The sequence below is a fragment of the Odocoileus virginianus genome, chromosome 20, assembly GCF_023699985.2.
Source record: "Odocoileus virginianus isolate 20LAN1187 ecotype Illinois chromosome 20, Ovbor_1.2, whole genome shotgun sequence".
NCBI lineage: Eukaryota > Metazoa > Chordata > Mammalia > Artiodactyla > Cervidae > Odocoileus > Odocoileus virginianus.
In genome coordinates, this window is record NC_069693.1 from 51,778 (window position 1) to 71,719 (window position 19,942).

Sequence of the window (19,942 nt, forward strand, 5' to 3'; positions counted from 1 at the left end):
TTCTCTGACCATTGTATCAGAAGAACAAGAATGTTTCCAAATGCTTGTAATCTGTATTTTGATCAAAGATTATAAACTTTGGAAAGTTTTATTTAGATTATGTGTGAACTTACTATATGTTAATTAATAAAAGTGAACGGCTTTTCATTTATTAAACTTGATGTATAATTGATGAAGTGTTCTTATCAGTAACAAGCTTCCAGGTGGTTCAGTGGTAAAGAACCTGCCTGCCAATGCAGGAGACACAGGAGATGTAGGTTTGATCCCTGGGTCAGGAAGATCCCCTGGAGAAGGAAATGGCAACCCACTCCAATATTTTTGCCATGGGAAATCCCATTGACAGAAGAGGCTGGTGGGCTCCAGTCCATGGGGTTGCAAAGAGTCAGACACAACTGAGCATGCACACATGTATTCCACCACCAATGTTAACATTGATACAAGCATTAGCATCCCCCTGGGTTTTTTTTAAGTCGTCACTAACTGATGGTGAATAGAAAGTATCTGTAACACAGTAGGAAGACATCTCATGGGGCCTCCCAGGTAGTGCTAGTGGTAAAGAATTTGTCTGCCAATGCCAGAAACATAAGAGACACTGGTTCGATCCCTGGGTCTGGAAGATCCCCTGGAAGAGGGCAGGGCAACCCATTCCAGTATTCTTGCCTGGAGAATCCCATGGACAGAGAAGTCTGGCAGGCTACAGTCCATGTGGTCACAAAGAGTTGGACACGTCTGAAGTGACTTAGGATGCATGCAGAATGACATCTCATAGTAACTCCTCTTTTTCTACTGGCCATAACCCTCAAATAACTTGAGACCATATTTTCCATAAATGGTACAGTGCATCATTTCCTCGTTTTTAACTACTGGGACATTATGATGGTTACAATATGGATTGCATAGGAGTATTGATGAGAGTTACTTACACTGACCATAATATTGCTGCCTTAGCATCATTTGTGTAGACTGGTGGCCTGCACGTGCCTTGCTTTGACACCAGTTATTCACATAAGCACACGTGCTAGATAACAGCCTGCAAATTCATAAGCAAATGTAAATTCCTCATAGGTCTTCCCTAGCAGCCCTTATAACCAGCCGTCCTCCTAAATCCCAGGTCCTTCTATTTTGATTTATTCATTCATTTATTTCCGGCTACGCTGGGTCTCTCTTGCTGTGCGGGCTTTCTCTAGGTGTGGTGCACGGGCTTCTCACTGCGGGGGCTTCTCTCGCAGTGCAGCACGGGCTCCAGGGCACACACTTCAGGGCTCCAGAGCGCAGGCTCAGTACTTGTGGGCAGGGGCTTAGCTGCTCCGCGGCCGTGGGATCTTAATGGCCGGGCATGGAACCCGTGTCCCCTGCGTTGGCAGGAGGATTCTTAGCCACAAGGAAAGTCATTAATTCTCGGTGAGAATGCTTCATGTTCTACAGGGAGCCTTGATGCTGACAGACACCTGAGAAAAGGCTCTGGGACATGAGGGAGAAATATTCTAAAGCTCTGATCTTGACCATCATCAGAATAAAAAGGGAGAAAATTTAGCAGTTGAAAACCACCTCAGTAGGCAACATCAGAAGTAGAGAATGAAAGGTTTATAAACTGTTAATGCAGGGCATTTCAGGAGGAAAAGCAGACGTAGCCTCTGACCCAGGACAGACGTTTACCCGAGAAGCGGCCATTTCCTCCTCTTTTCCTCCTGCCCTGGGTCGTTTTCTCCTCAAGGCCATGGGGAAGAATCACTCAGCGTGCTGAGATACACCTTCCAAGGCGTCAGCAGGGCGCCTTCGCCTGCTCCCCACACGCCCGCAGGCAGAAGGCGCTTGAAAAGCCGAGAAGGCCCACCTCTCCTGTCCTCGTCTCAGGAGGGACTCGGGACGATCAGCTCCTCCCGGAGACGCCCCGTCAAGCCCTCCTTTGCGTCCACACGGGTTCGCTCCCCGGATTCCGCCCGCGCGGGACCGGTGAGCGGCACCGGCGTCCGCCTCCCGACCCCGGCCCAGCAGACCCCGCCGCCCCTCCGGGCCTGGAGCTGGCGCGGAGCCCTCGCAGACGCGCCGAAGCCCCGCGTTCAGCCCGGGCCTCGCCGGGAGCCGGAAGACAGCAGCGCGGCTGCGCCCCCGGGACCAGGGGCCGGAGTTTGCGAGGAGGGGCCTCCTGGGCCCCCAGATGAGAACCGCCTCCCTGAAGATGTTCTCTGCGGCCTTAAAGTGGATACAACGCCTCCCCAGTCTAAGTTGTGAGTTGGCCGGTTTGAGGGGAAGCCGTGAGCCGGCACGCTGAACAAGCCCCTGTGGGCGCTGACGCGGCTCCTGTAACACCTGTCTTCCGTGGCTCTGAGCCGGAGCCATCGCACACGGCACCCCTGGGAGCCCTGAGCCGGTGAGGCCGCGGGGCTGGAACCTCTGAGAACGCCGGCTCCGTCCGCCTGACGCCCGGGAGGGGCTCCTCCTGGGGGCGGCCCTCCGTGGCCGCGAGCTGCGCTTGGGGAAGGGGAGGCGGAGGCGAGTGGAGGACAAAGTCACATGATGGCCTTGGCGGGGTGACGCTTGCTCTCCCAGATCTTCCAAAGTTACCCCGAGTCCTGGGTCCTGTCTCCCCCTCCCCTCCCTGGCGCCACGTGCTTTCCTTCTCAGTAGCTCAGCCGTGTCCCGCTCTTCTGCGACCCCGTGGACGAGAGCCCTCCGGGCTCCTCTGCCCTTGGGGTTTCCCAGGCAGGAATACTGGCGTGGGTTGCCATTCCCTTCTTCAGGGGATCTTCCTGACCCAGGGATCGATCCCGCGTCTCCTGGGTCTCCTACATGGCAGTCGGATTCTTTACCACTGAGCCACCTGGGAAGACCCGTGGGGCCAGAGGCATTCCCAAAATGATTTGCGTTGTGACCACCTATCCGTAGGTGAGGGGGCCTCCATCTTCAGAGACCCGGGGACGCCAAGGTATTTACATCACAGCTTTCTCTGAAAATGAACCAAAGGCAGTCACGGAGGATGGATTAAAATGGGAAGGGACCAAAGCCTTTGGACATGATGCCGTAAATGTGTATTTGATAATACACAAAGGAAGTAGTGATCAATATTAAGTGATAAGGCACATTGTAACTGAATTTGAAGATGAGAGTTTTTTTGGTGTTGCTGCCCTATTGTATGTGTGTTTCTATATTTTAAGAATTGTTTGGGGGATTTCCCTGGTGGGCGAAGGGTTAAGAATCTGCCTTGCAAAGCAGAGGAGGTGGGTTTCATCCCTGGTCAGGGAACTAGGATCCCACATGCCACAGGGCAACTAAGCCCATGCTCCCACAACTAGGACCTGACTCAATCAAATAAATAAATATTTTTTAAAAATAAAGGAATTATGTGGCTGTAGTTTGTTCTCTCCCTACTGTTTACCTGATATTTTATCACATGTATAAAGTGCATTAATTGAGGTAAAAATAAAACAAGGGAAACATATCCATTCTCTAAATATTATTTGAGAGCATTAAATCTTTTTAAAAAGATCCTATCAAGTGTGCATGCCCCAAGAACAATGTATTTTTTAAAGTTTAAAGATTTCTTTTAGAGAAGGTTTAGTTTCACAGCAAAATTCAGAGAAAGGTACAGAAATTTTCATATGCTTCTTATTCCCACATACATATAACCTCCTTCTTTATCATCCTCCTCCACCATAGGGGTACTTCTGTTACCACTGATGAATCTATAGTGACATCATAAGTATTTAGGGTCCATAGTTTACCTTATAGTTCACTTTCAGGGTTGTACCATTTGTGACACTGTAGAAACATATAGTGACATGTATCCATTGTTCATAAGCTTTGAATTTATTAATAATCAAACTTGATAAGTTTTCCATTTATTTTTGTTTACTTTTTTTTTTAAGGAAACTCCGTACTGTTCTCCACTGTGACTGTACCAGTGTACATTCTTTCTAACAGTGACATTCCCACCAAGGAGGGTTCTTTTTTCTTCAGACCCTCTTTAGCACTATTATTGGTAGACTTTTTTGATGATGGGCATTCTGTTGTAAGGTGATATCTCACTGCAGTTTCGATTTGTATTTCTCTAATAATTAGTGATCATCTAGTGAAAAGGGGGTGAGAGTCTCCAAGAGTTAAAACTAACTTTATCTGTAACAAAGATGTACATTTGGCTGTCAGGGAATTCTCCCCACCCTTGGAACCAGCATGGGAATACTAGCTCAAAAAGGAGTAATTGAAGTAGTTCTGGTTTTTTTAGGGTTTGTTTTTTTCTTTTTTCTCAGCTTGCTTCTAGGTTTAATTACCTTTGGTTACCTTTCAGACAATGGAGAAGGAAATGGCAACCCACTCCAGTATTCTTGCCTGGAGAATCCCGTGGACAGGGGAGTCTGGTGGGCTGCAGTCCATGGGGTCACACAGAGTCAGACATGACTGAAGTGACTTAGCATGCATGCATGCAATAATTCGTGATGTTGAGCATCTTTTCATGTGCCTCTTGGCCATCTGTATGTCTTCTTTGGAGAAATCTCTGTTTAGGTCTTCTGCCCATTTTTTTATTGTATTGTTTGTTTTTTTGGATACTCAGTTACATGAACTATCTGTAAATTTTGGAGACTAATTCCTTGTCAGTCACAAATATTTTCTCCCATTCTGTGGGCTTTTTGTTTTATTTGTGGTTTCCTTTGCTGTGCAAAAACTTTTGAGTTAAATTTGGTCTAACTTGTTTGTTTTTGCTTTTAGTTCCATTACTGTAGTAGATGGATTGAAAAAGATGTTGCTGAGATTTATGTCAAATAATGTTCTGCCTATGTTTTCCTCTAAGAATTTTATAGTATCCAGACTTAATAATAAGGAAACCAAAGACCCGTCTCAGTGTACCTGTCAATACTTCCAAGTTTAATGGCACACGGAGCTCAAGGGACTGAATATTTCTTGAGACACCTGGCACCCATTTTATTGACTGTTCTTTTAGAATTCAAATTCTTTGAATTAAAAAATTAACTGTTAAAAAAATAAAAGTTTTCCACAAATCGTTTTCACTGTCCAGAAAATCCTCTAGACACAGAATATTCATAGCCCCACCTCTGCCAATCCTTGGATAACACTGAAATTTTTAAAATTAATTTTTACTAGAGTATAGTTGCTTTATAAAGTTGTGTTAGACTCTACTGCACAGAAAAATAAATCAGTCATCCACATACATACACCCGCTCCGTTTTGGGCTTCGTTCTGACTCAGGTCAGCACAGAGCATTGAGTACTCTGTGCTATAGAGCACGCTCTCATCAGTTATCCATTTTATACATAGCATCAAGAGTGCATAGGTGTCAATCCCAATCTCCCAATTCATCCCCCTCACCCCCTTGATGTCCATACATTTCTTCTCTATGTCTTTGTGTCTGCTTCTACTTTGAAAATAGGATCATCTACACCTTTTTTCTAGATTCCACATACATGTATTTATACGATATCTTTTCTTTTTTTTTTAACTTACTTTAAACTCAACATTCAAAAAACTAAGATCATGACACACACTCCCATCACTTCACAGCAAATTGATGGGGGAAAAGCGGAAACGGTGATGACAGACTAGCTCGGAGAGGAGAGTGAACTGGGCAATCCGGCAGAGAAAGCTTTATTGCAGGAAGAGAGAAAGTATCTGGCTTTCAAGAGAAGCCAGTGTTCTCCCTTTACAGCCATCCCTTCTTATACCTTGTCGATGGGGAATTGCATCCCGAAGGGAGGGGGCCTTAGTGTATCTTTAGCCTGCAGCTCGGGTCTTGTTACTAGGGAGTCAAAGGGGTCTCATGGTCCGGGGATCACGTAGTCTTGAGAAACTGGTAAAACAGGACATCAGCAGGGAAAAACAGGATATCACCTTAAGAAAAGAACAGGATGCCCACGAGGGCAATTTGGTCACTGTGACTTCATCCCCTGTTTATCAGGTCACCAAAGTGGAGCATTTTTAAACTATACACTATGAGCCCCTTTTGAACCCTAGCAAGAGACAGACTTTACTTTCTTGGGCTCGAAAAACACTGTGGATGGTGACTGCAGCCACAAAATTAAAAGACGCTTGCTCTGTGGAAGAAAAGCTATGACCAACCTAGACAGCATATTAAAAAGCAGAGACATTACTTTGCCAACAAACGTCCATCTAGTCAAGGCTATGGTTTTTCCAGTAGTCATGTATGGATGTGAGAGTTGGACTATAAAGAAGGCTGAGCACTGAAGAACTGGTGCTTTCAAACTGTGGTGCTAGAGAGGACTCTTTTTTTTTTTTTTCTTTTAAAAAAAAAATTTTTTTTTCATTTATTTTTATTAGTTGGAGGCTAATTACTTCACAACATTGCAGTGGGTTTTTAGAGAGGACTCTTAACAGTCCCTTGGACAGCAAGGAGATCAAACCAGTCAATCCTAGAGGAAATCAACCCTGAATATTCACTGGAAGGACTGATGCTGAAGCTGAAGCTCCAATACTTAGGCCACCTGATATAAAGAGCTGACTCATTGGAAAAGACCCTGATGCTGGGAAAGACTGAGGGCAGGAGGAGAAGGGGGTGGCAGAGGATGACATGGTTAGATATCATCACCGATTCAATGGACATGAATTTGAGCAAACTTTTGGGGACAGTAAAGGACAGGGGAGCCTGGTGTGATGCAGTCCATGGGGTCGCAAAGAGTTGGACACAACTTAGTGACTGAACAACATGAGATTAGGTGATTATTTCATCTTTATCCAAGAAAAGGAGAGCCTGGGTACTCTGAAACCATGACTCATGAGAATGTAGGGGCTTACAGTTGGGAAGCATGCAGTAATGGGTGCAGCAGAAGTCACCAGCCACCAGCGGGGATTGTTAAAAAGAGCCAAACAAATGTGAAACATGGAGGAGACACTGTACAAAGACACAAAGATGCTCACCAGGACCAGGATGCTCTATGTAGCTCTAGATTCGGGGGAGGATCTTGAAGAGATGCTGGCCCTATGAATATATTGCATCCTTTGCTTGGGCCTGTACAAGATGAAAACCATGGAGCCACTGAACCAGATCGTGAGCACCAGACATGAAACAGCAGGAAGTAAAAACCATCCTACATTCAGTAAAACTTTGATTCTATTATGAATCACACCATAACACAATCCCAAATCTTTCTTCTTTGTGATGTTTCTGTTACTCCAATGATCTTTCACATACCTAGTAAATAGAATATTTATCAGCATGTGCACAACCCAGCAGAGGAAAATAGCAGATCCAGTGTACTTGGGAGCTTTCATTTTAAGCTGTCCCCACGTGGAGTTCCTGGGACTGATGGTGATGGCCTGGCAGACACTCAAGAGGCAGGTGCTACCAACGGACACTCCCCTGGCCTCTCTGTGGATATAACAATTTTGCATTCAGTATCACTGAGGAAATATTTCCACCCAAACACCTCCATTGTCCTTGGGGTTCCTGTAGAGAGCATGACCAAGGAGTGGTTCATAAGCAGATACTCAATGATCAGATCTGTGGATCTTAGCCTGCACCCAGCAAAGTGAAGAAAGAGATAATGGTAAAGAAGAGAGAAATTTCCCAGGATTCCAAATACATTCTGGGATAAGAAGATCAATTCTACTGCAAAATCTCTGGTGGCCATCCTTCCAGTTCTCTGTGAAGAATATTTGCCTTCTGAGCTAGAGTTTCCTGCACAGAAAAACGAGGCATTGGGCCACATGTGTTACACCAAGTGAAATTTAATCTTGTCCACTTATTATTCATTTCCACAGAGATATATTACCTTCTTGTTTTTATTTTACTAAAAGATTTCCAAGATTTTAATATATAAATTTTAAAGAGCTCTTATATATATCATATGATATCACTTATATGTGGAATCTAAAAAAAATTATACAAATGAACCTATATATGAAATAAAAATTGAATCACAGATGTAGAAAACAAACATAATTATTGAGGGGGAAGTTGGGGAGGGATAAATTGGAAAATTGGGATAGACATATACATGCTGAAGTAGTGAAAGTGTTAGTTGTTGGTCATGTCTGACACTTTGTGACCCCATGGACTGCACTCTGCCAGGCTCCTCTATCCATGGAACTCTCCAGGCAAGAGTTCTGGAGTGGGTTGCCATGCCCTTCCCCAGGAGATCTTCCTGACCCACTCTTTACCGTGTGACCACCAGGAACGTCCCACACACACACAGCTACATGTAGAACAGACAACCAGCAGGACCTCCCACACAGCACAGGAAATCTACTCAGCGCTCCATGATGGTCTGTATGGGAAAAGAGTCTGAAAGAGAGTGGAGAAATGCATTCGTATGCTGATTCACTTTGCTGTACTGCAGAAACGAATGCAACGTTATAAGTCAGTTATGCTCTGTAGAGCCTTGCCCCAAGGCCTCAGACATGGAGCCCAGAAACAAGGTCATCTCTGGAACTGTCTGAGCCCCTTGGTCATTGTTGTTCAGCCGCTCAGTTGTGTCTGACTCTTTGTGACTGCATGGACTGCAGCACACCAGCTTTCCCTGTCCTTCGGTATCTCCCAGAGTTTGCTCAACTCATATCCAGTGAGTTGGCGATGCCATCCAACCATCTCATTCTCTGTTGCCCCCTTCTCCTCCTACCCTCAATCTTTTCCAGCATCAGGGCCAGTGAATTAGCTGTTCACATCAGGTGGCCAAAGCATTGGAGCTTCAGCTTCAGAATCAGTCCTTCCAATGAATATTCAGGGTTGACTTCCTTTAGGCCTGACTGGTTTGATCTCCTTGCTATAAAGGGACTCTCAAGAGTCTTCTCTAGCCCCGGAGTTCGAAAGCATCAATTCTTCGGCACTCGGCCTTCTTTACAGTCTAACCCTCACATCCATATGTGACTGCTGGAAAAACATCACCAGCAGACTTAACCCCAAATTAGGCAAAAATGCCCATCCTGGTAGTCACTATAGTAGTGCCCTATCCAATAACCTAATGCTAGCCTTCCAGCAGGAATTTTCTTTGTCTTGAGGCTATAAAAATCAGCTACTAACCCACAAAACGCACAGTCTCTCTCCAGCCAGCTGCATTTGTAGCACCTTCATTATCTCTGCTCCCTGCTCTTAATAAATGCATCCCCTTCTGAAATACTCTGTGTCTGGAAATTCTTTTCCAACCCACGCTGAAACTGCCCTGACATACTCAAATAAAAAATTAACTTAAAATGAATAAAATAAAAGCATAAAAAAATCTGAAAAAAAGAGCTCTTATAAATGAGTGAATCACTGCTATGAAGGTCTAGACAGCATATTAAAAAGTGGAGACAACAGTTTGCTAACAAAGGCCCCTATAGTCAAAGCTATGGTTTTTCCAGTAACCATGTATGGATGTGAAAGTTGGACCCTGAAGAAGGCTGAGTGTCAAAGAATTGATGCTTTCAAACTGTGTGCTGTAGAAGACTCAGAAGAGTCCCTTGGACAGCAAGGAGATCAAAGCAGTCAATCTAAAGGAACTCAACCCTGAATAGTCATTGGAAGGACTGATGCTGAAGCTGAAGCTCCAATACTTTGGCCACCTCCTAACTGGAAAAGAACCTGATGCTGGGAAAGATTGAGGGCAGGAGGAAAAGGAGGTGACAGAGGATGAGATGGTTGGATGGCATCACTGACTCAATGAACATGAGTTGGAGCAAACTCAGGGAAACCTGAGATGACTTAGCAACTAAACCACCATAGGCAAGAAAGGACTTAAACCTGACTTGGCTGGTAACAAATCTAGCACATTTAATCACTGTGGTATCTGACAAATCCAGGTAGCTCTGTTCTCTCAGTAGTTTAAATAGATATTGAGCTCTCTTGGTAATGTGTCATTATATTTTGGGCTTCCCTGGTGGCTCAGTGGTAAAGAAACTGCCTGCCAATGCAGGAGACATGGGTTCAATCCCCAGGTCAGGAAGATCCCCTGGAGAAAGAAACGGCAACCCACTCCAGTATTCTTGCCTGGGAAATCCCAATGACAGAGGAAGCTGGTGGGCTATAGTCCATGGGGTCACAAAGAGTCAGACATGACTTACAACTAAACAACAACAACAATTGATAGTAGGATATTTTTAGATGAGTGAACGTATCATGGTATATTTGAGCCTGACTGGGGCTATCTGAAACTCATTATGTACACTTTTCTTATGTGCTGATTCCTTTTCTTCAATAGGGAAAACAGTCTCATCAATTTAACAGACCAAAGACATTTTCAGGAGGTAACAATGACTGTCTCCGTCAAGCACTTCGTATAATCAGAGCTAAAGCAAACAATTTTATACCAGGAACTGTCATCTGGGTTCACCATCTCTGCACAGGACTCAGTGACTTGTAGATTCATCTTACTCATTACTAGAAGCAGAAGGTGTCATAGGCACGCACACCTGCAATATCCCTGAAAATTTAATCTATGGTTTCAGTAAATGAGGCGGAACTTCAGACTGAGTTCAAAACTACAGTTCTTAAGGACTCCCCTGGTGGCACAGTGGATAAGAATCCACCTGCCGGTGTGGGCGACACGGGGTCAATCCTTGGTCCGGGAAGATTGCACACGTCCTCAAGCAGCTAAACCTGTGCGCCGGCAAATTTGAGCCTGCTCTCTAGAGCGGCACACCAAACTACTGAACCCACATGCTGCAGATACTGAAGGCTGAGCGCCTGGATCTGTGCTCTGCATCAAGAGAAGCCAGTGCAGTGAGAAGCCTGGGCACCACAGCAAGGAGCAGCCCCCGCTCACCCCAACTAGAGAAAGCCCACGCAGCAGTGAAGACTCAGTGCAACCAAAAATAAACAAGTAAAAGAAAAAACCCTACGGTTCTTAAGAACATTAAAAGTCTAAGCTGCATTGTCACTCGCAGTCAATGCCAGGAATCAAAGTCATTGTGGATTACACTAAATTATAAATTCAGAGCGGTCATGGATTGCTGTCGGATCTCTAGTCCTGGCCTCTCTTTACTAGTCCAGCTCAAGAGTCAGAATCCTTCTTTCCTTCTGTGTGGCTTTGGCAATGGACTAGATTGTTTCTTTTTTTCTGAAATAACCACTTACCCTGGTTCCTGATACTCTTGTCTGCAGACTCTTACTCTCAGATTGAAATAGAAAATCAGTATCTGACTCCTTTCTGTTGCCAGTACACTGTGGGAGGAGGTGTGCTGGTTTGAAAATCAGCACCTGTGTTAGATGAAGGCTGTCACACCCCTAGATATACATTTGTGATTCCGTGACCTCCCCTTCCCTCAGAATTGCGATTATCTTTTCACTTTTAGCTACAATGAGAAGGTAGGCTCATGGAACAAAAGCATACTTGTGTAAAACTTTTAATTAACTTTCTAAAAACTGTTAATTACCCTCCCCACAAAAAACTACAATCAACTTGTTATTCCCAAAGAGACCACTGCAGTGCCCTGAGAGGCTTCTTCTTTTATGCCATCTGGGGAGGCAGACAGTTTCTTATATGGAATGAGCAGGAAATGCTGAGCTGACAGCTGAGAGCCTGGCAATGAAACTCTTGTATTGTGCTGACTTCTCTGTTCCTCTGAGAAATTTTTCTACCTAACAGTGAGTTCTTTCCTGATCCCTGAGCTTCAGCATCACTTAAGTATGATCAGAGAAATAGAACCAAAGTGCCTGAGGATTTCTAAGCCCTATAATTAAAAGGAAGACCATGATAACAGAAATTTTTATGTTAAAAATTATTGTATATATTTGTCCACCTCAATGACAGTTAATTTGCAAGTCTGGGTGGTGATAAAGATGTTTTCCACTAAAATATATTTTACCAATATGGACCCATTCCCAAGTAGTTACAGAAAATCTAAATAGAAAAATACCCACAGAAAGATGGAAATTTATACATTTCTCCCTCTAAAAGTACCCCCAATAGTAAGTTTTAACAGATGCTGTCTTGTTCAGTTGCTCAGTTGTGTCTGACTCTTTGTGATACCATGGACTGCAGCACACCACGCTTCCCTGTCTATCATCAACGCCTGGAGCTTGCTTAAACTCATGTCCATCGAGTCAGTGATGCCATCCAACCATCTCATCCTCTGTCGTCCCCTTTCTCCTTTTGCCTTCAATCTTTCCCAGCATCAGGGTCTTTTCCAGTGAGTCAACTCTTTACATCAAGTAGCCAAAGTATTGGAGCTTCAGCTTCATCATCAGTCCTTTCAATGAATATTCAGGGCTGATTTCCTTTAGGACTGACTGATTTGATCTCTTTGCAGTCCAAGGGACTCTCAAGAGTCTTCTCTAGCACCACAGTTTGAAAGCATCAATTCTTTGGCACTCAGCCTTCTTTATAGTCCAACTCACATCTGTATATGACTACTGGAAAAACCATAGCTTCGACTACACAGACCTTTGTTGACAAAGTGATGCCTCCGCTTTTTAATATGCTATGTTTGTTTTGACTGTGTGGATCCCAACAAACTGTGGAAAATTCTTAAAGAGATGGGAATACCAGACCACTTTACCTGCCTCCTGAGAAATCTATATGCAGGTCAAGAGGCAACAGTTAGAACTGGACATGGAAAAACAGACTGGTTCCAAATTGGGAAAGGAGGACATTAAGGCTGTATATAGTCACCCTGTCTACTTAATTTATATGCGGAATACATCATGCAAAATGCAGGGCTGGATGAAGCACAAGCTGGAATCATGATTGCTGGGAGAAATAACAATGGTCTCAGATATGCAGATGACACCACCTTATGGCAGAAAGTGAAAAGGAACTGAAGAGCCTCTTGATGAAAGTGAAAGAGGAGAGTGAAAAAGCTGGCTTAAAACTCAACAATCAAAAAACTAAGATTGTGGCATTCAGTTCCATCACTTCATGGCAAATAGATGGGAAGCAATGGAAACAGTGACAGACTTTATTTTCTTGGACTCCAAAATCACTGCAGATGCTGACTGCAGTCATAAAATTAAAAGACGTTTGCTCCTTGGAAGAAAAACTGTGACCAATCTAGACAGCGTATTAAAAAGCAGAGACATTACTTTGCCAACAAAGGTCCGTCTAGTGAAAGCTATGGTTTTTCCAGTAGTCATGTATGGATGCGAGAGTTGGACCATAAGGAAAACTGAGTGCTGAAGAATTATTGCTTTTGAACTGTGGTGTTGGAGAGGACGCTTGAGAGTCCCTTGGACTGCAAGGAGATGCAACCAGTCCATCCTAAAGGAGATAGTCCTGGGTGTTCATTGGAAGGACTGATGCTGAAGCTGAAACTCCAATACTTTGGCCACCTGATGCAGAGATTTGACTCATTTGAAAAGACCCTGATGCTGGGAAAGACTGAAGGCAGGAGGAGAAGGGAACAACAGATGGTTGGATGGCATCACCAATTCGATGGACATGGGTTTGGGTGGACTCCAGGAGTTGGTGATGGACAGGGAGGCCTGGTGTGCTGCGGTTCATGGGGTCGCAAAGAGTCAGACACAATTGAGCGACTGAACTGAACTGATGAGGGATCTTCCCAGATCAGGGATCGAACCTGTGTATTTTGCCTTGTTTTTGTTGTTCAGTTGCTCAGTCATGTCCGACTCTTTACCACTGAGCCACCAGGGAAGCCCCTGAAGTATTTTTCTTTTAATTACAGATAATCTATCATGTACCCATCAGCTTCACTGTGTTTGTTCACTTCTTACAATTGCCTAAGCAACACGATCACTTATGAAGTTTCCAGATTTTCTCCTGATCAATTGTCACAATAAACTGTTTAACCCTGATGAAGTCAATTATAAGAAAAGAAAGAAACAATCAGAAAAAAAAGATTCTCTTAGTGTTCCTCTCAAATTAAGAAGGAAGGAATGGAATGTATTAAACAAAATCAAATTAATATGCTCATGGGGAAATTAATCTCATCTTGAAACTAATTTCTGACCTCCATGAAATTTAATAAAAGCTATTCTTAAAATCCTTCAGCAGATAAGTAAAGTTCATAAATTTTGAACTAAAAAACAAAAAAAACACCCACAAAATAGATTTTTCATAATTAACAGGCCAGCAAGCAAAACAGGATCTGCATGGAAAGAATCTCAAAACAAGGATTCATGAAATATGGGAGAAATGAATTCAATGAAAAGTAAACAAATTATATTTACTTTATGACTCTAAGGTTTTTAATTAGCAACTCATCAAAAGTTATGAAATAACCAGTTTTGATTTAACATTTCTGAATGCTGCAAAAGACATGTGTATAAACACATATACCCACACTGCTCTTCTTCTTAGGTTTCACACTCTTAAAATACACTTCATATATTTACATTTTGCATTCAGTATAGGTCAAAGCCATGAAATACTGTGTTCCATTAGTTGAGACAAAGAACATGTGCAAAGAAATATATAGCATAAAATAGTATAAATATGATTCCAGATTTTGATAAATATGGCTTTAATTATATTTTTGTGACTTTCTTAAATTTGTTAAATTCCAAATTAAATTTAACAAATTCCATTTGTTAAAAGGAATCTCCAGCAGGAATGGAGAGTCTCAGTTCAACAAAAAAGTACAATGGAAATTGATACAGATGAGTTTATTACTCAAGGTCTTGTGTGAATTAACAGCAAGCCTTGAGGGCCCCCTGAGGGAGGTCAAGGCTAGAACCAGGCAGAGAAAGCTCCAGTACTTGGGGTTCAGGCCTTTCTAAGTGACCCTGGGTGAAGTGCTGTGGGCTCCCCAGGCTGAGTGTGGATGGGTCCATTCAAACCAGAGGAGCAGGATTCTGGTGAGCTCATTGAAGGGAGGCCTGTGAAGTAGGCCCTGGGGTTCAGCAAGACTGCTGGTCTCAAGGAAGGGGGTCACCTAGAGCAGGTGCTCACAGGACTGGCTGCTGTGAGTTCAAGGACCTGCAGGCTGCCTGCTCCCCAGACAGATGCTGAGGCAGCAACAGCATGGAGCAGCTCAGGGGAGCTCTCAACAGTGCTCTGTGTGATCCTTCTTATTAGAACCGTCACAATATCCCAGCAGTTACTGAGGGTGGTGGGGAAGGTACACTGTAGAAATTATGGAAAATATGTGACATTATTTGAGGATTAAGGCCAGTAAGGAAACTAATTTCTATAGATGCCATCCCTCTGTGCTAGCAAATAGTTTATGCTCGATTTCTTCCCTGCAGCCTTAAACAAGGTGGGAGAGGTTAAAGTTGGTGGCGGGTTAACACTTCATTCCACATCAACTGTAACATTAAAAACCACTCAGTTTATTAATTAACGTATATTAATAGCACATACAATTCACATAAAACCTTTTACAGTTCACTGTGGGATCCTTGATCAAAATAATCAATTACAAGCATAGAGAAAGATATTCATTCCTTTGATAAAATGATCTGAGAAAAGTATTTCTATGGTGTACAGAACGGAGGCTAATTGTTTCATAAACAGGAACCTACATTAATCACATGACTTTTCCAGGAAGGGTGTCCAGTACTTTTCTAGGGTATCAGAGAAGATGTCATTATTTCAGCCATGTCAACTAATACTCTGTTGACATTATAAAGATGATATTACAAAGATATATCAAGATTTCAGTGAACTGTTATTGTTGATATATTTCTGTTGATATTATCGAGATACATCAAGATTTCAGTGATACTATAAAGATATACCAAGATTTCAGTGAACTGTCATTGTTTCATCCTTAAAAAACAAGTGACATAACTAGTGAAAACTTGGAAAAGACCTGTCTTACTTTAACACACAGAATCTTTCCCTGATCACTGACGTCATGGTGACCTCCAGGGATGTTTGACTTCATGACAGAACGCCTCCATTTAGATGTTCACTGTACATTTTGCATTACTGTGTCCTTAATCTTCTAATGAAGAATAAATATAAATCATACCCACCTAATACACAAGGGCTTCTCTTATCTTTGAGGCATCAACCATCAAAAACATAAGTTCATATACAGTGATTCTCCTTTAGAGTGAATGCAGAGAAGAGCAACTGATGAAATGCTTTCTAGTGCACATTCTCTGATACTTATTTAGATTTGATTACTGATTAAGAACTTTCCTACATCTGTTTTTACATCATTCACATATCTTTCTTGTATAAACACACGCTCATGTTTTCTAAAGTGTGTATTTAGGAAAAATCTCTTTTATCACTTATCACATTACTAGTGTTTCTCTCCAATTATGTGTTCTCTGATGTTGAGTGAGGTGACAGCTCTGATTAAAGCCTTTGCCACTTTCCTTATATTTAGGTTTTTAAGTTTCTCTGAAGGATGAATTCTCTGATGTTGACCAACACTTGAGCTTTGGGTAAAGGCTTTGCCACAATTTTTTTACATCTGGATGATTTCTGCAGAATGTGAATTCACTGATGTTGAGTAAGGCTTGAAATTTGGTTAGATTTTGCCACAATCCTTACATTTATGAGATTTCTCTCCAAGTATGAATTATCTGATGTCTAGAAAGACTTGACTTCTGATTAGAGGCTTTACCACATTCTGTACATTTATAAGCCTTCCTTGTAGGATGAATTTGCTCATGTTGAGTAAGGTGTGATTTACAATTAAAGGCTTTGCCACAATCTTTACATTTGTAAGGTTTCTCTCCAGTATGGATTTCGCTGATGTTGGGTAAGACTTGAGCTGTGTTTAAAAGCTTTGCCACAGTCTGTCCATTTATACTGCTTCTCCCCAGTATGAATTATCTGATGTTGAGTTAGGCTTCCATCCTGCTTAAAAGACTTGTCACATTCTGTACATTTATAAGGCTTCTTTTCAGTATAAAGTTGCTGATGTTGAATAAGATGTGAGCCACAGATAAAGGCTTTGCCACATTCTCTACATTTGTATAGAGTATCCTCAGTATGAACTCGCTGATGCATAGCGAGATATGAACACCTATTAAAGGCTTTGCCACATTCTCTACATTTGTGAGGCTTTGCTCCAGTATGAATTACCTGATGTTGAGTAAGATTTGAGCAACAGGTATAGCCTTTGCCACATTCCTTACATGTATAAGGTCTCTCCCCAGTATGGGTTTGTTGATGTTGAGTAAGACACAAGGGACAGATAGAGACTTTGCCACACTCTGTACATTTGAAAGGCTTCCTTTCTGTATGGATTTTCCTCTGGCTACTTAGATTTAATGATTTAGTGACTATTTTCCCACATGTGTTACACTTGTAATGTTTCTCCACATTCTGAATACTCTGCTGTTGAATAAGTTTACAAGACTGATAAGGAACTTTACTATATTTGCTACAATTATAAGCCTTCTTTCCAATAGCCACACTTTTATACAGAGAAACATCTGCTCTTTGATAAAAGATATTCCTACATTTATTACTTCCAGAATCATTGTCTAAAAATTGATTTCCCTGATGTTGCATGAGACTTGAGCCTTGGTCAACGTTATGTCCAGTTTCATTGAATAAATACTTTCTCACTGCATCATAAAGACTCTTGTAATTATTGCGGGTAGAGCTCTTGCGTAAAGCCTTAATCATTTTATGACACATGAAAAGTTGTCCCGCATTAACTACATCCCCATATGCATTGATCATTGATGTTTGAATAAAGTCTCTCCCATTATTATCAACATTGCAGATTTTGGAAAAGGGAAAAAATATCTGTTGTTTGAAGAATACTGAACCCTTGCTAAAGGATCCCTCAAGTTGATTACACTGGGAATCTTTTCCCTCATTTTTAAATTTCTGGTCTTCAGACATATTTGAATGTATGTTTAATTGAATACTGCATTCAGAGTGGCTTGAACGATTATCTGCAGTAGAGATTAGATGACTTTCCAGATTTTCCACAGTTCCTTTCATGGAACATGTATATGTCAAAAAATGATGTGGGTCTTTGCTGACAAACATACACTTCTCTGCAGATGTTAATGACTTAAATGGGTGTTTTTCCCAGTTTGATTCACATCCTTGATTTCTCTTGGCAGTAATGTTTACATTATGAGAAACTGTCCTAGTTTGGTTATGTTCATCATAACATCCTCTCTGCCCTTCACATGCCCTCGTATGTTCCCAGTCTTTCATTAAAGGTAAATTTACAAGGTGAAATATTTCATATAATTTTTGATTTTCTATTGGACATAAATCTTTGAAGCCTGGATTTCTTGGCATCACACACTGCGTGTGTAGAGAAGATGCAGCTGAAAGGGCAAATAACAAGTTATTCTACTTACTATTCTCAGTGAATATAGTTTACAATTTACATAAAACTGACACACCCTTAGCTAGATTAAGAATGAAACAGAGAAGAAAGGAGTCAAGATGACAGAGGATTCGGAAGACATGGAATTCATCTTTCTACACGAATGCATCAAGAATACGTCTAGAAATGGAATCATTCTCACAGAGCTCCTACTGAACACCAGCAGAGGACCATGACACCTAAAAGAACAAGGAAGATTCTGTTAGTCAGGTGGGACCAAAGAAAATGAAGGAAAGGGAAGAGGAGAGGAAGTGGGGTGGAGCCTGCAACTCTGGGGGGAGCTCACCGGGACGGAAGGGAGCCTCATTCTCTGATGGGAAGAGAAGGCAGCACCAGTCAGAGGCAGGCAGGACAGAGTGAGACCCCGGCAGACGGTCCTGACCCCAGCCCTGCTCCCCCAAGCCTGAGAGGGTGTCCACCATCGCACACAAGGGCTGGGTGCTCAAATGTGGGGTCTGGAGAGCAGACCCAGGCAGAGGACTGCGGTTGGCTGTGAGGAGACATCCTGAGGGGACGGGAGGGAGGGAGGAGCTCTGCAAATGGGATGCTTGTGGAGGAAGCCTGAACCACCAAAGAGCAGAGCAGCGTTGTTGAGTGATGCCCGAAGGGAAGAACCACCACTGCAGCCCGTCTCCTCCTAGCCAGCCCCTCCTGGCCAGGCACTAGCAGGCACTCCGACCGGGGTGGGTGATCTCACGACCCCAGCTGCCGCCTCCTCCCCATGGCCCTCCCCACCAGGGAGGACGCCTGTGCTCCACGGTAGCCCTAGGAACAGGCGCCTGTGGGGGGCCCAAGTGCACTGAGGGGCGGAAAGCACAGCTGAGCCCCAGGGTCACGCATCTAAGGAGGAAAAAGTGAAATCTCACAGCTGCACAGACCACGATTTTTCCCCCCACAATTGGCTTTGTCAACTCAGCACCTGCAGAAAGCCTGATCAGACAATAAGGACTCCCACAGTCCTGATAGGTGTAGCTGAGCAGCTGTCGGCTTTGTGAGCTTGTACTTGAGGGAGCTGGACCAGGCCAGAGTCTGAGCTGCCCCCACAGCTCCACAGCGGGTCCAGCTCCGTGAATGCAATCCTGGGCCCTGACTTCAGTGGATCTCTGCTGGTGAGCTGGTGAAAACAGCATCTGAGAGACACCAGGGCCATGTGCCAGCATGCCCATGGTTGAGGTGGGGCCAAGCGCAGTGCCAACCAGGGTCACATGAGAGCTCGCACAAGGCATGAAGGTGACGCACAGAGCACTCCCCGAGGGGAACGGCCCCAGAGCAGCAGTCCTCAGGGGCTTCTCTCCTGGGGGTGTGCTCCAATCCCACCTGCCTCCACCACAGATCAGAATCCCAGCGAAGAAACAGATCTGGGGGCTTCTACTCCACCAACCAGGGAGCAGACCCTCCACAGACAGGGCGGTGACAGCCGCAGAGCCAAGGGGAGGCTCCCCTCAATATCCAGGGCAGGCTCGGGTCACAGTAACAGCAACCCAAAGTCCATCAAGGGGGTAAGGGCGCAAGCCCCTGGACCAAACTCGCCCCTCAGGGGGCACACACCAGGAGCAAGAGGAACTATTAACACGATCCTGCAGGCTGCAGAAAGGAAACCACAAGCACAGAAAATTTCACAAAATGAGATGAAGAATGAAAAAGAAATCTGTTGTAGAGAAAGGACCCAGATAAAAAACCTACAAGAACAACTAAATTAAGAATAGATAGTTAATCTAATGATTACTTTCTGCTTTAAGTAATCTTAAATTGAGATACCAAACATTTTCACAAATACTAGGTGCCT

At 43.4% G+C, this 19,942-nt stretch overlaps 1 protein-coding gene across 1 annotated transcript; it reads right to left on the bottom strand.

Annotated features, from left to right (window-relative positions):
- Positions 1–15,130: 15,130 nt before the first annotated feature.
- Positions 15,131–18,463, bottom strand: LOC139029630 (zinc finger protein ZFP2-like). Its single transcript, XM_070451549.1, is given in 3 exon segments — positions 15,131–16,546; positions 16,548–18,119; positions 18,443–18,463. Coding segments are annotated over 3 exon segments (1,791 nt in total). The 3' UTR covers positions 15,131–16,348.
- Between the last annotated feature and the right edge of the window lie 1,479 nt (positions 18,464–19,942).